This window comes from Telmatherina bonti (genome assembly GCF_933228915.1).
Source record: "Telmatherina bonti genome assembly, chromosome: 17".
Taxonomy (NCBI): Eukaryota; Metazoa; Chordata; class Actinopteri; order Atheriniformes; family Telmatherinidae; genus Telmatherina; species Telmatherina bonti.
In genome coordinates this window covers 22,276,848-22,292,557 of record NC_136615.1, presented here as the reverse complement: position 1 = coordinate 22,292,557, position 15,710 = coordinate 22,276,848, and the positions used below count along the sequence as shown (strand labels likewise).

The window sequence follows — 15,710 nt, the reverse complement described above, 5'->3', positions numbered from 1 at the left end:
GATGCAAAATGTATTAATTTTAAATTTTAAATTTTAAATTTTAAATTTTAAATTTTAAATTTTAAATTTTAGATTTTAGATTTTAGATTTTAAATTTTTATTTTTATTTTTATTGGGTAATCCTTTATTTTGATTTAGCTGTGTTTACTACTTCAGCTTTTAATTTAAATGTATAGACCACAGACAGTACTGTTATACACTAAGAGCAAAAAAAAATTAATTAACAAATACATTTTTTTTAAAAAGAAAGATACACTGAAGACCTCTCTGTATGTGTTTTTAGTGTTTTGGGATTCCAGTTGGAAAATAATCTGATATTTTTGCAGCCTGAAATCTTTGACTTGCAAGCATCACCTGGTCTTCCTTGGGGGCTCTCAGCAGCCTCTTTCTTGTTTTAGGTCACAGGTCAATCTAACATAAACATACAAGTTAATTCAAGGCTGTTTTTCTTCTGAAACATACAATCTGTTCAGATGCATTGGCACTGTGTTGTCTCTTGTAAATGTCAGTGTTTCAGTGACCCTTCTTCGAACAGCATGTTTAATAGGTTTCAGTTTTCAGCCAATTGATAAATGTGTTGTGAGTTGAAAGAACTTTGGTCCACAAGTCTTCATGTTTACTTATCTGTATGCTGTCTTGTGTCAACCACAACCGGTTATATCTGTTTCTTAGACTTTACGGAGGCTTGGTATTGGAGTCAGAAAATCTCTTTTACATATAGATATGCATTTTATACAAGTATTCACCTTTTGTAAAGTTAAGCAGGATTTCCTGGTTATCAATGCCTATAAGTGTTTTTGCTTTAAATAATCCTTTGTGTACATGATTTTTATGTTGATTATAATTATCATTATTGGTTGTTTTTTTTTTTTTTTTTTTTTTTTTTTTTATTGTAGTAGACAAATGTAGAAAATGTAGGAAGAAAAAGCACTGAATGATATATAGCTGAGATCCTGCTGCCCGGGCATTACACATATGACTCACAAATTGACCCAAATCCCAGTTTTTCAGCCTTTACTCAACTGTGAGCCATGTTTCTTTTTTTATATAATGTATATTCTGATGTTTAAGATGGGAAACCATCTAATCATACTGAGTGACAACTTTAAAGTCCAATTTGGAACTCTAAACACAAATGTCAGAGAAACATGGCACAAAACTGCTCTAATAAAAAAAAAAAAAAATGTTTTAGTCTTTATTATTCTCATTTCTTTATTCATGAGTTTATGCAGTTATAATATTATTGCATAATGACTCATTATATAAAGTCTTACAAATCACATTTCAGATCTGATGCTAAAAAGTTATTGTGCTTTTTTTTTTTTTTTTTTATCTCACAAAGACACATCACAAAAAATCCATCTGGATCTTCATGAATCTTTTAAGTAGTGGCTCAACATGCGAGTTGAAAACAGATTTTCCCACAAAGCTCCTCTACAACTTTGCTTCTTTCCTGATCTGCAGTTCACACATTTGTTTTCAAAGTGCTGGGTGAGAAAGTAAATAATAACACACAATAATCCTCTGCATCGCTGCAGCTTGTCTGACATGATCTGGGAACCTATCTGTAATTTCATCACTCTCCTTCGTGCTATTTTACCTCAATAACTTCAAAACACTCTGCCCTTATTGCTGCAGTGGGCTGAGTTTGTACCAGGTTTGTGTAATAAACCATAAGCTGCTTACAACACGGACATTTTTGTAAAACAGCTCTGAAGAAACTCTGCATTCTTCAACATACTGCACCCCTGATAGTACAGTTGCTCTAAAATTTATAGGTAGTCTGTTTAGTGTAATTATCAGTGATTGTGGAGGGAAGTGTGTCAGTGGCGGGAATGATTAGTGAAAGAGTTTTGGGAAACTTTTCCTGAAATAAAAGGTCCATTGTTAGACTGTCTGCTTTGGCCCTGTTTCCTTGTCTTCGAGTGATAGATGACTTCTCTGACGTATATGTGCATGCGTACTGTATGTCCACATAGTAAGCTGCAATCTGTTTATACAGGCTAAAACCACTAACACTGCTTTCTCTCTCTTTCTATCTCTCTCTCCAGAGCACTGCTACTTTGGCAGCCATTGGACAAACCTCCCAAATACCCTGTACTTGATCTTCTACTTCCGGATGTGGCAAAGTTTGCTGATGTGAATACAGAAGAGATAAAGGTCTTTACAGAGACGAAAAAGGTACAAACCAATAAAGCGGTGGTTATGGTAAAAGGTACAAGTGAAACCAAGCATCACGTGTGATGCTTGTGGTGGGAACTTCCTACTTTGTCTCTCAACCTGTTACACAGTCAACTTTTTTTTTTTTTTTAGCAGTACCATGCAGTTTGGCAAGCGGTTATTTTCTCTAAAAACAAGTCGAGGGGCTGAATGTGTGAGATGAAAGCACGAGGAAAGCAAAAAGGAGGAAAAAACAACCATGCTGAAGAGCCATCAGGTGGTCTACATTGGCCTGGAGCTAGTGATCGCCCTCCTGTCTGTGGCTGGGAACATCCTGGTCTGCTGGTCTGTCTGCCTCAACTCCAACCTGCAGAGCATCACCAACTTCTTTGTTGTATCCCTAGCAGTGGCTGACATTGCTGTGGGACTACTAGCGATTCCTTTTGCCATCACAATTAGGTACAATTTCCTTATTATTTCATTTTGGACCGGGGTTATTGTTGCGCCACAGATAAATTACAAAATCCAAAGCTATGCTTTGATTTTGATGCTTTCTGTGACGGCTATCTTTTTGATCTGTGCTGCTTTCGTTCTGTCCAACATTAGTGTGGGTTTTTGTGTTGACTTCTACGGCTGCCTGTTCATCGCTTGCTTCGTCCTTGTGCTCACTCAGAGCTCCATCTTCAGCCTGCTAGCTATCGCTGTGGACCGCTACATCGCTATCAAGAACCCACTCAGGTGAGAGAAAAAAAAGGCCAACCATTGTCTCTGTTTACATGTGTGAATCAGATTAAAATGGGCTTAAATCTTTCATGGACTTCATCAACAAATAAATTTGTGTTTTAGTATTGGGACTTTCTCTTCCTAGCATTAAATATGTAGCTTCTTTCACACATAGTACTCATTGCACAGGAAGGAAGAAGTATACAGAGTTGTAGCAAAATACACTGAATTACCCACAATACCTATATAATACTGTGATATTTTGTCTTCATTAAACTCAACATCAGTTAAATGTTATTTTAGATGTCCTTGTTTCAGCTACAAGAATAGCACAGTATGACTCATTGTTTATGTGTGTATGTGTGTAACTAAACCCACAGTTGATTAGCAGCTGCACTCTTTTCTCCTGTCATGCAAGGATATTTCATCTAGTAAGCCATAGCAGGTGACACATTTGCATAAGCGGTTACATAACAGCTTCAGTGTGTGGGTTTATGCACTGATACTGGTGTTACAAACCTGGCGCCAAGGACCAACGGGCTAATAATTTGTGTAAAATGAAGTGGGCTTGATGAAATGCTACTGGGTTCCAACCTGTCCAAGCTGGATTCCAGTTAAAAACTCAGGGATTCTCGTGTTGATTTGAGTTTCATTTCTGTTCAGTTCTAAACTTTTGAATATTTTAAGGAGGTACATAGTATTTTTCCCTTTCAGAGTTTGATTACAATTATCGAAATTTAAGTTGTCTGATGTCGCCTTGTGCATACTCAGGATAGGGTATGGGATCAAAATCAAGATTCAGTGAAATCTGTTGGTTTTCCTTAACTAGGCTGTTTAATATGAACTGGCTCAAATTGCTGTTTCTGTAAAGTCCTGCGGTGGCATTGTTGTGAACTGGTACTATACAAATAAAGCTGAACTGAACTGAAAAGTGGTTGGCATGTTCTTATGGGATTTTACAGAACCATCACTTCCATGTTACCTGTATCTCCGTTTGAGCCTGGAGGTCAGTTCTATGATGGTTTCTGCTACGTGTGTGTGCACAAGGTTTGGCTTCGTGATTTTAGCTCTATAGCCGGGCTCTCAAACTCCTCAGTGTCCATGATTCGGCAGGTTTTAGATGTTTCCCTGCATAACCCTTCAGCGTTCACACTAAGAAAAAACCCAGTGAAAAAAAAACTTTCCTCTGTATTTTTGTGTTTGTTTTAGTCAGGAATAATCAGGATAAATGTTTTTTTTCGAAGCAAATGTTTGAGATATAAGTGATGAATAATACAACAACAGTGAGATGGTCAAATTTGAAAGAGTAGTATTATCAGTATAACATAGTTTGGATTTTAAGTACCCAAAAATCATTGGTAGAGATGGCTGGATATGTTGAGGCCAGGAATCATGTAAAACTTGCAGGACAGTGACATTGAGGACCAGAGTTTGAGATCCCTGTTCTAGAGCGATGTCAGAACCAGCTGCACCGAAGGGTCGTAAATCACTTATTCTTTGACTCAGGTGGTTGTATAAAAGTACTGAGCATGTGTTATGTCTGAGTTTTTGGGTGGGCAATTTATGATAGTTAAGTATGTCCAAAAAGCTGTTATTAGGTTTTTGCTAAATAGCTTTTTTTTTTTGTACAAAACATACTTTAACAAATATTTTTCTCTGCTATTTCACTGAAATGCCTCTAATGTTTGAGTTCATGTCAGAGGCTAAAAATATGTTTGCTGGTAGATTACAGTTTGGGAAGGAAATGCCTTTTATAATATATTCATGCACACTCAAACAGTTGTATGCAGAGTCATAAAGTGTCACACAGCAGGATGTCACCATTTATCTACTTCCAAATGTCACAGGGGGGAAGAGCTCACAGTACTTCTGCAAAGTAAAACCATGCATGTATGCATCCAAATTATTACCTATATAAACAAACCTTTAAAAAGTCAGTGTATTTTAAAACTTGACACACTGTGTATGGCAGGAGTAGGCAACTCCAGTCCTCGAGTGCCACAGTCCTGCAAATGTTTCTCTGCTGCAAGACACCTGGCACACATCAGACCTCATTGGCAGACTTGTGCAGAGCTTCACATCAAACTCTGCACAAGTCTACTAATTAGCCATTGCTTTAAATCAGCTGTGTTGCAGCAGGGAAGCTCCTAACATTTGCAGGACTGTGGCACTCAAGGACCGGAGTTGCCTACCCCTGGTGTATGGTGTCAACAGTCAACATACCAATGAATGAATGAACACAAAGGGACCCATAGGGGTCATCACAATATTTTTTTTTTCTCTGAGCCTCATTTGACAATTGTGATATAATTTTAAGTCTTAGAAGAGATATTTTGTTTAGGCTCCAATGCACAAACATTTTCTCCTCATGTAAATTGGCAAATATTGACCTTGCGTCTGGGGGATACAATCGGAAAGAGATTAGATAAAGCATCTCGCCCTGCTGTGTTCTACAGTGTGTTTAACCTTACAGATACAACAGTCTGGTGACAGGGCCAAGGGCAAAGGGCATCATCGCGTTGTGCTGGGCCCTCTCAGTTGGCATTGGTCTGACGCCGATGTTTGGCTGGAACACAGGTGAGATGTATTTCTGTTGCTGATGCATTCAGTATGTTGTTATTTCTGTGACTGATGGGTAAGAAAACCTGCTGAGACACCTCAAAATGGTTATGTACATAAATTTTTCTGTTTGAATTTGAATCAAAGGGTTTTGTTCAGTTCAGTTCATTCTTGTAAGCAGGACTTACTTTAAAGGATGTCTCTGTTGGCCATACTCACTGAAACCAGACAACATGTGCATGTCGGCCCAACATAGTCCTGTTTTTTAAACGGTTGATGTTCAGCTAACTGAAATTTTCCTTTGGGCTCATTTCATTTTCATTTCAATGTGAGATTATTTATGGGAAACACACTGTTCAAATATTAATTGCCCATATGTATTTGATAATGGGATTACAATGGTATATATGTGGACCTGATGTGGTTTTATAAAAATTTTTTCTTTTTGACTAATGCACAGAATTTCCCACAGTATTCCAACAGGAAATATTTTGGGAACCTTGCTGCCTTTGCCCATGCAGTAAGTCTCATTGGGCTCCTGAAGATGCCTTAATGTTTAATCTCCTTTTACTACTCATGTAAATGAGTATATACCCACATGCACATGTATGAAAAGCTGTGCCTACGCCACTGTTAGAAGAGGAAGTATGTTGCGATAATCCGTTGTTGTTCATTCATGTGGGTACATAAGTGACTTCTTAAGCTCCAACATTTAGTAATAATAATTATAATGATGGAAATTTGATCCGTTGTTGTGAAATTTACTTGGTTGAAATAAAAGGATTAAGAAAATAGTCAAAACTAGAGTTAAACCAACATTTTCTGTCTTTGACAGGGTGGAACTCTACCATCACAACCACCAGAAACAACAGCTGTCCCGAAGGCACGACACAATGTTTGTTTGAAAAAGTGGTCACCCTGGACTACATGGTCTATTTCAATTTCTTCGGCTGTGTTCTGGTCCCTTTGTTGGTCATGCTGGGCATTTATGCCCATATCTTCATGGCAGCACGACGTCAACTCCGACTAATGAGTCTCAAAGTTGCACACACACCGGCTCCCAGACAGAGAGCCCTGTCTTCAGGCTCTTCTCGTTCTATTCTGCAGAAGGAAGTACATGCTGCAAAATCACTGGCTATCATTGTCGGTTTGTTTGCATTCTGTTGGCTTCCTCTGCATATCATCAATTGTTTTAACCACCTATGCCAGGACTGTGAGCGTCCACACATCTGGGTGATGAATATTGCTATCATCCTCTCCCATGCCAACTCTGTTGTGAATCCCTTCATCTATGCCTACCGCATTCGGGAGTTCAGACAGACTTTTCGGAGGATTTTGCACCAGCACATCCTTGGACAGACAAATGGGATTGGGAGTGCAGACAGCAGAGGCGTTGGGAGGAATAGCATCAGACGGACCTCCCAAACTAGTAAAGATTGTTCATCATGTGGCACAGTGGTAAATAGTTACATTTTGGACCCCAGCCCTGAGCAAACTGGACAAAAAGCTACTCATGAATCGTTTTGCCACTGGACATCAAATTTTAATGCTGCTCCAAACAGCCACATACCCAATGGACACCAAGTAAAGAGTGATACTGGGTCAGCAGTGCAGGAGCAGCCAGGCCTGACAATTTCTGCACACGATCCAGTAGAGCCAGCCATGCATATGGGGGGAGCAGTGGATGCTTTTGAGCTGAAAGGCAAAAGAAACTGCACTGCTTTTGTAAATTTTCAAGCGTTCTCCACGAATCAGACTGATTGTACCTGCTCTACTAATGTAAGAGAAGTCTCGTGACAAAGTTGTTGTATTTGATGTTTGCCCACCATAACACACATCAGATTATGCAAGCATAACGACATTAAGGATGGATGATCATTCAATAAATCAGGACATCTCCTTTTTATGTGATATTAGTTTGATAATTTAGCTCATGAACCATGTCTTTGTGGGTTTTGATGCACAGCAAAACATGCATATTGTACAAAGCAAGTTGACATTTAATATTAGCTGCTAATGTTTCCATGTAACATTAAGCAGGGAAATCTTTGGCACTGTGTTTTTGAGATTTATGCTCTTATGCTCTGAAGCACTTGAGCATTTAAGGTACAGTTGCCTTTTTTTTTTTTTTAAAAACAGTTATGTGAATAAGATTCTCGATGGGATGTAACAAACAAACAAAAGACAAGTGTTTAAACACTTTAAATTTTTATATTTAGGTTTTTTTTTTTCCATTTTCAACATTAAAAAAGAACAACTTCATTTTGTTTGGAAATTGTGTAGATTGATAAGGTTAAATGATTCATCAAAATGTGAAAAAGACATGATGCAACTTTAATGCAATTCTTTTGAAAATTCTCTACTTCCAACTTTCTAATGTTGCATTGGGTTATGTATTTTGTTACTTAAAGCAAGAACATTTATGCAGTTATGGTTATTTTCTGTTGAAAAAATGAATGATCCAGCTATTAGTAACTTTGTGTTTTTGCACACTTATACTGCCAGATATAACAGGCAGTGTTTAGACACTGCAAATAATTGACAGAAGCTGGGCTATGAAGATATGCAATCCATTGTTCTACTTATTCAGATCAAATGCAAACGTATGAGGAATATTATAATTTAACACCACTACAGTTATAAGATGCAAACCAGTAAATTTCTTAAGTCATTTCTCAACTTGCTAAATAACTACAGAACAAATTAATTTTCTGACTTGATCATTGATATGATAAGTGCCAAGCAACACATGTTTGTTGTCAGTTCAGCATCTGAGTGATACAAATCAAAGATGTTCATAAGCCAGTTACCAACCACCCAAAATAAAAAGCTTGTTTGATCTATGCAAATTCTACCCCATTTCCACTCCAATCCATCCAAACTACTTTCAGTCAGGCTAGCAAGCATAAAGAGCATAAAGCAGGCGAGCACACGCACATGTAAGTGCATACAGATGAGAGGTGTTTACAGAGTGGACTGGCGTCTGACGCCAGTCAATGAGCCTAGTGCAATGGAAATCAAATGAAAGTTCATTTGATGATGTCTTTTATTATCCCATTATGCTTTCTCTTTCCTCATTAAAAAGCCCTTTCATTGTGGGAAAGCCCTGCATTAGCCATTTTATGTGCCTCAGAGCAATTCCAGAGATATGTCTCCTGGAGTAAACACACATAGTATGTATATAATACCTACTGTATGTTTGAAATAATAATAATAAAAACATATCAATTGTTTATTACACTCTGTGGTCATGTACAGAGATATTCAAATGAATTAAAGTGTTTTATTTAAAATGTTTGTGTGCATATGTATGTGTGTGTGTGCTCACACAGGGTCTTGTGTGTTTATTTGTGTGTTGTGCTGTTTTGATAAGGCGTCAGATAAGGGGTCATGGAAATTGTGTGGTTATAGGTGATTCAAATGTGAGGAGCCATAATGGCATCACACTGAAGGGAAACAACCCCGCTCCTTTATAGTATACTGTAAAATCATAAATGTCTACTTGGAGGCAGAATGACACATTGACATGCAAAATTTTATTCTGTACAGAAAAAAAAAAAACAAGATGTAAACACTGCCTGTGAAACAAACATTTTTATCAATGTTTGTTTTGGGATTCTGTTAGCATTCTCACACGAAAGAAAGAAAGAAAAAAAGAAAGAAAGAAAGACAGAAAGAAAGAAAGAAAGAAAGAAAGACTACACTTCCCAACATGCAGTGTTTTACCGGAAACACATTCTTGAATTGTGGGTAGGCGGAAAAAGGCTCATAAAGACGGAATCGTCAAGCGCACGTTGCGGCATCGATAAAGAAGAAATAACAAAGAAAGGAAACCATTTTCAAGACCAATTTGAGGTAAAAGAAAATGCACATGTAGTTGCTGAACGACAATAAAATTCTAGTCTCTTTTTTTTTTGTAACATTGGTTTGTGGCTATGTGTGATTTTAAAGTTAGTTCATTCATTTGCCAACATGGCTTGGCGCATTTTCCTGAATTTTACTTCAGTAAATAAGAAGATATTGTTGTTTAAACAAGTTGTAGAACAAAGTAATGTTTGCTCTTGCATATAACGTGAATACGGTCTTATTTTGTTTTTATATGGTGACTTTTGTTAAGATGTGAAGTGTTGTAGCGTAGCCTAGCTAGCTAATATAGCTAGCTCAGTTAGCTATGAACATGTCTTAGGTTAGCATGAATTACGTTGATACTAAAGGTACGAAACTGTATCTGATCGGTTTTAAGAGTTACAGTAAGGACGGAGTGTTGAATGCATTTACTGGAATTTCCTTAGTTTATTTTAAATTGTGTACAAGATCTTTCGGTATATAAAAGTAATCCAACTTGATTACTTGTGACGTTTACTATGGATATTCACTTAGATTGTTTTTATGTTGTTGCTATTACATGACTTATTGTGCAGCAGAACCTTGTAACCTGTGTAATAATGTTTTCCAGGAAGACGGCTGAAAAATGTCTATTGGCGTACCAATCAAGGTCCTGCATGAGGCAGAAGGTCACATTGTGACCTGTGAGACCAACACTGGAGAGGTGTACAGGGGCAAGCTGATTGAAGCTGAAGACAACATGAACTGCCAGGTTGGTTTCTTTACAAATGAGTAGAACAAGAGTTAAACTCTTACTTGCAGCCATCATCATCATCATCATGCAATTTGCTGCAACTATTTTTATTTTGTCTGTATTTTTAAATAAAATTAACTAGATTTGACTTGATTTAATTTGATTATTTGGACCACAATTTTGACAATTTATGGTAAAAATGCACAAAAAAAAATCCAGTTCTGCTATGTGGATGTCCCTCTTTAAGCCACCTTTACCCTTTCATAAATTAAACAAGCAGGCCTGATTTTATGCTGTTTTTTCCTTTCACAATCTTTTCTGGGTTAACTCTGAATCGCAAATTGCAGTGGTGTGCAAGGGAGTAATGATGTTCATCAGTCCTATCTAGAAAGGATTATGCTGTTTTGGGAAGAAGTAGGATACGCCTGTTGTGCTGAAAGTATTTTATGATTTTTAATAGCCATGTCTAGATTAGTTTTGTCTTCATTTTGAATAAATAAATAAATAAATAAAAATAGGCCTTCTAAACACCTAATTCCAAATCCAAATGACCATTCTGCTATAAGCCTATTTTCTAAGTAAGTGGCTGGTTTATTCTGATCAGAATTGAATAATTCTGTCATGTACAAGTTTTTTCTTATAAATAAATCGAGTCATTCTGTGCTTTATCATTTACTTGTCTAATGGCAACGACATACATTTGTCTTTCCAGTACTTTCATCTCCTTTCTCTTCCTCAGCTGAAGGTAGTATGGAAGAGTTGAGCAGCTGCTTCAAAACTATAATCAAAATCACATTGAAAATCATACTTATTAGGTGTTATTTCATGTTGTAGCCAAAAAGAAAAGGAGGAGGAACTGGCGATTGTTTTCTTCCAGTGGATGTAAATATGACATGTCTGCCGTGTCCAATAAGAATCTTTCCCAAGATCCAGATCTTAAGTAGAATTGAATAAAGGCCATTTAAATGTGATTTCTGTGTAAACATCAATTCATTTTGACCATTTCCATGTAAATGCAAAGAATTCTGCAATTCAGAGTTACTTAAATCTGAATAATTAATTTAAAAAATATAACCGTGGCCAGTTTTACACACCTGATCCAGCCCAAAGAAAGAAATGCTGATACATTAGCATTACCTGGCATCAGGACTCTAAAGGCATAGCAGCTGTTGAAAAATCAGTTTTTACCAATTTTCCTGTTTCATTTTATTTATATTTTTTAAATTATTTTCACCTGACACGTGTTGATGCTACCCAGGGCAGCATTTCAAATGGTATATGCTTTAAACATTTTTACCCAAATTCAACAACTATTTTACTGGCAGACATGAATAAATTCCAATGACATTCACAGATAGGCCTTGAAATGGAATGTGTAAATTGACTTCTTGGCTCTGTAACAAATCTGCAGCATGCAGGAATTTTGTGTGAATAAGGGGGGTGGAAAAACATTTTAAAAACTATGTACTGTAATGTGTGCTATTATCAATTGAATTAGTCTGCCAGTGGTATGGAAGAATGCAGCTTATTTATAGGAATTTGTAAAAATAAACACATTAAAAATCGAATAGAAATTGAGTGAAATTTGAAAACTGGTTGAGAGATCCAGCTGCACCTAAGATATATGGACTTCACGAAGTATAGAGAAGAAACATTGAATAGCTTGTAAATGCAAGCTGCACTGTTGGCAGGATGGCAGGTTTGGGGAAACTTTTGCTTTTACATATGTAAATTTAATTTGCTGAAGTATGTGAAAATAATTTGTATGTAATTGTCCATTTTTTAAGAACGTGTACAAGTACCACTTGTTTTCTAAAACTTAAAAAACTTGATGTTTGTTTGCAAGAAGAGAAATGCTCATCTTTGAGAAGAAATAGTTTCCCTCAACAGTTTTTTTAAATTTATAATTTAATTTAATAATTTTTTATTTTTTTTTGAGTCCCATCAATAAAGTAGTATAATGATGTGGCTCTGGCTGATGAAGATTAAAACAGTTCTTTATGGGTTCTACAAACAACCAGCTTAGAACTGGTTCAGCACCTGGAGCATTGACGCAACACTTGCAAGACTTTAGTTGAAAAGATTTATAACTGCAGTCATTTCAACTCTGGCCATTTCCTTTCAATGATCTGAGGTACATTTAAAGTGGATAAACTTAAGTCCAATGTTTTATAATTTTACTTTTATGTAGGGCACTGTGGTACTTTAGGAAAAGAAAAAATTATATGTACAGCAGTGGGGTGGGCACGTGTGCAAGCTGTGTCGAGGTTTAGTGTTAAGTAGCAGCAGAAGGATATCCAGGAAGTAACTATTTTTTCCAGCTGCAGACTGGGATGCATGATGCAACTGTTAAGCTATCGGAGGAAAGTCTTGGCTTTACTGATGGGGAGGAAAATGAGATGAGCAGCAGCTAAGAAGGTGCTAATTAAAAACATCCTCAGAACAAGGCAGGATTTCACAGTGCTTACTTTCAGGCATTACACCTGCACAGTGACAGCTTCCAGTAAGGAATTATTTGACAGCCTAGGAGACTCAAAAACTGAAAACCAACTTAATTAGCCAATCCTTCTGTAGAGCATCTGGTAATTTTACTGGGATGGGTCACCCACATTTTGACAAGACATTGCATCATTATCAGCCAAATTCTCCATCAGTTTATCAAATGAGCTCTGGACACAAGTTTAGCATGGAGCAGTGGCCAACTTTGCACTGCATTTGTCTTTTGTATGGTACAGACATGGCATGTAACATGCCAACATAAATGAGTTTAGAAGTGGACCTACTACTCAAGCCCATGTGCAAGCAGCTAAAAGTGAGCAAATCTTTACAAAATCTCTTTTTCGAGACCAGCGTTGAGCTTAAAAATAGTTCTAGCAGTCTGATTTGTATCTCAATAATATGTCGTGCTAAAGGATTTTTCATTGTCCCCAACAGATGTCGAATATCACAGTGACTTACCGTGATGGCCGGGTTGCACAGTTGGAGCAAGTCTACATCCGTGGCAGCAAGATCCGTTTTCTGATTTTGCCTGATATGTTGAAGAATGCCCCTATGTTAAAAAGTATGAAGAACAAGAACCAGGGATCTGGTGCAGGAAGGGGCAAGGCAGCTATTCTTAAAGCGCAAGGTGAGTTGGAAGTGTTTGGACTAGTCGATTTTATTATTTTAATAAAATAATAATGTACTGGAAGTACTGAGTTAATGTAATCATATGTAAATATGATATCTTGCATCCCTGCATCAGCCTGTTGTATATTCTCCAGTTGCAGTTGTATCAAACATTAAATTTCATACGGTGGGGACAGTTTCTCTCAAACAGTGGGATTCCTGCCAGAGATTAACTTGATCTGAAACAGTCTTGTTTTGTTTTCCCCAGTGGCTGCGAGAGGGAGAGGTCGAGGTGGAATTGGAAGAGGCAACATTTTCCAGAAAAGGCGATAACTTTCTGTTTATATCTTGTTTTATATTTGTCATCTTTGGATTTTGAGTAACTTGGGTATTCTTTGCAATCTTGTGCTTTGCAGTTTGCTTTGATTTGTTTTTGTTTTTGTTTTTTTAAAAAATAAATTTCACTTTAATCTTTCAGGTCTTTCTTGATTCAAATGAAATATTGAATATTACTTCTTTATTCCTTACGCTTGTAGCCAATTTGACCATTTTTGTATAAATACACTTCATTGCCTCACTTCGTTGCGTCTTGTATGTTTTCAACTATCCTTCATATTATTTGGAAATTACTTGTGCAATAGAAATCTGCACATCCCAGAGGTTGACATTGGAGAATTTTTTGAAAATAACTTGGGCTCATTTATTTTTTTAAAATCTGAATTTTGAATGTCAAGCAAAGCTTATCCCTTTTGTGAATGAATTAATAAACAATGCTACATTTTTTAAAATAGTGTTTTACCTCTACAGACAAAATGATACTACTTTTTTATTTATTTATTATTTATTAATATTTAGAATTCTTCCTCCCTGAGCTGCCACCTTATCGTGGTGGAGGACTTTGTGTCCTAAAGATCCTAGTAACTGTTGTCAGGGGCTTTATGCCCCTGGTAGGGTCACCCATGGCAAACAGGTGTTGAGGGGAGGGACCAGACTCAATGACTGGCTCAAAGACCCGTATGATCACAATGACCATGGGCGGAAATGTTCCCTTGCCCGGATGCCGGGCACCGGGGCCCCCCTCTGGAGCCAGACCTGGGTGTGGGGCACGAGAGCAAGCGTCTGGTGGCACGGGTCTTTACCTGAGGGGACCCTGGAGGTCCGATCTTTGGCTGTAGAAACTGGCTCTAGGGACGTGGAATGTCACCTCTCTGGTGGGGAAGGAGCCTGAGCTTTTGCGCGAGGTTGAGCGGTTCCGGCTAGATATAGCTGGACACATGGCTTGGGCTCTGAAACCAGGACCCTCGAGAGGGGCTGAACCTTCCTCCATCTTGTGAGAGGCTCCGAGCAGGTGTGGGCATTCTCATTAGCCCCCGGCTTGGTGCCTACACTTTGGGGTTTAACCCAGTGGAAGAAAATGTAGCTTCTCTCTGCCATCGGATGGGGGGAATGGCTCTTAGGTGAGGTGTTCCGGGCATGTCCCTCTGGGAGGATACCCCGGGGAAGTTCCAGGACACACTGGAGTGATTATATCTTGGCTGACCTGGGAATGCCTTGGGATCCCCCTGCCCAGTTGACAAATGTGGTTGGGAATAAGGAAATCTGGGCTTCCGTGCTTAGGCTGCTGCTCCCGCGACCCCACCCCGGATAGGCAGTAGAAGATGGATTGATATTTCGAATTCATCATGATTTATGATTTATTTTAATGTATTTTTTTTAATAAAATATAAAATCACATGTGAATCTATAAAATGTAGCTGTGTCTTTTTCTTTTCATATTTATTGCAAAGGCAAACATGCGTGATTATGCTATGTTCAATTATATTTATTCTCTAGTGGGTGGAAATGTATTGGATGATTAACATCCACTGAAGTGGTTTATTTACAAAAATACCACCCTTATTCATGAATATGCAAGAAAAAAAACTTGTAAATAGGTGTCCACTATATGGCCACTTTGCATGAAAGGGTAAATATGGCATTTGATTTTGGATTCATACAAAGTGGTTATAATGGTATGATTTAGAACATAATCTTCTGTTTTGCTCACAAAACTATCGATTTGGTAGTTTTAAAGTCACCATAGGCATCGACTCGTGCTAATGTTAATTGTGTAAAATAGAATGAACGGGATGTGGGATATTGGATGCGAGTAATGGGGGTTGTGGAAGCGTGCAGCTATTTTTACGTGAAGGTGCATTTCTGCAGCGCACCACTAGGGGGAGTCAGTTGGACGCGAAACGTATTTAGCAGAACTCGTGAACCATGAAGTGTTTTATGTTGAAGTGAGAGAAACGACGAGGAAAACCTTTTGCAGCGCATATCTTCTAGACTGTAAAGCATTTCGTCAAGCCCATATTTGTATGCAGCATGTTAAATGGGTGCTGTCAACACTTTCTCCACGTGAACGACGGGACCTGGGTGGTCAGCTGGATTGGCCCATCACAACATCGGTTGCCAGTCTGCTACATCCTCCGTTTCTCACACAACTAGCTAGCTGACAAGCTACTCACACCTCAGCTTGAGAAAGAGCCTCTTAATTTTGACTTGTGGGTCCAAATAACATATCAAGGTAAGAGTTTAA

General features: G+C 37.8%; 2 protein-coding genes across 2 annotated transcripts; both read left to right on the top strand.

Moving 5' to 3' along the window:
• Positions 1 to 2,419: 2,419 nt before the first annotated feature.
• On the top strand, positions 2,420 to 7,239 carry adora2ab (adenosine A2a receptor b; the record flags this gene model as incomplete). Its single annotated transcript, XM_079256355.1, has 4 exons — positions 2,420 to 2,619; positions 2,767 to 2,898; positions 5,357 to 5,460; positions 6,278 to 7,239. The coding sequence occupies 4 exons, from the start codon at positions 2,420 to 2,422 to the stop codon at positions 7,237 to 7,239; spliced, it is 1,398 nt and encodes a 465-aa protein (XP_079112481.1).
• Positions 7,240 to 9,196: 1,957 nt separating this feature from the next.
• On the top strand, positions 9,197 to 13,725 carry snrpd3l (small nuclear ribonucleoprotein D3 polypeptide, like). Its single transcript, XM_079257133.1, has 4 exons — positions 9,197 to 9,297; positions 9,899 to 10,039; positions 12,956 to 13,148; positions 13,398 to 13,725. The coding sequence occupies exons 2-4, from the start codon at positions 9,914 to 9,916 to the stop codon at positions 13,460 to 13,462; spliced, it is 384 nt and encodes a 127-aa protein (XP_079113259.1). The 5' UTR covers positions 9,197 to 9,297; positions 9,899 to 9,913; the 3' UTR covers positions 13,463 to 13,725.
• Positions 13,726 to 15,710: the final 1,985 nt, after the last annotated feature.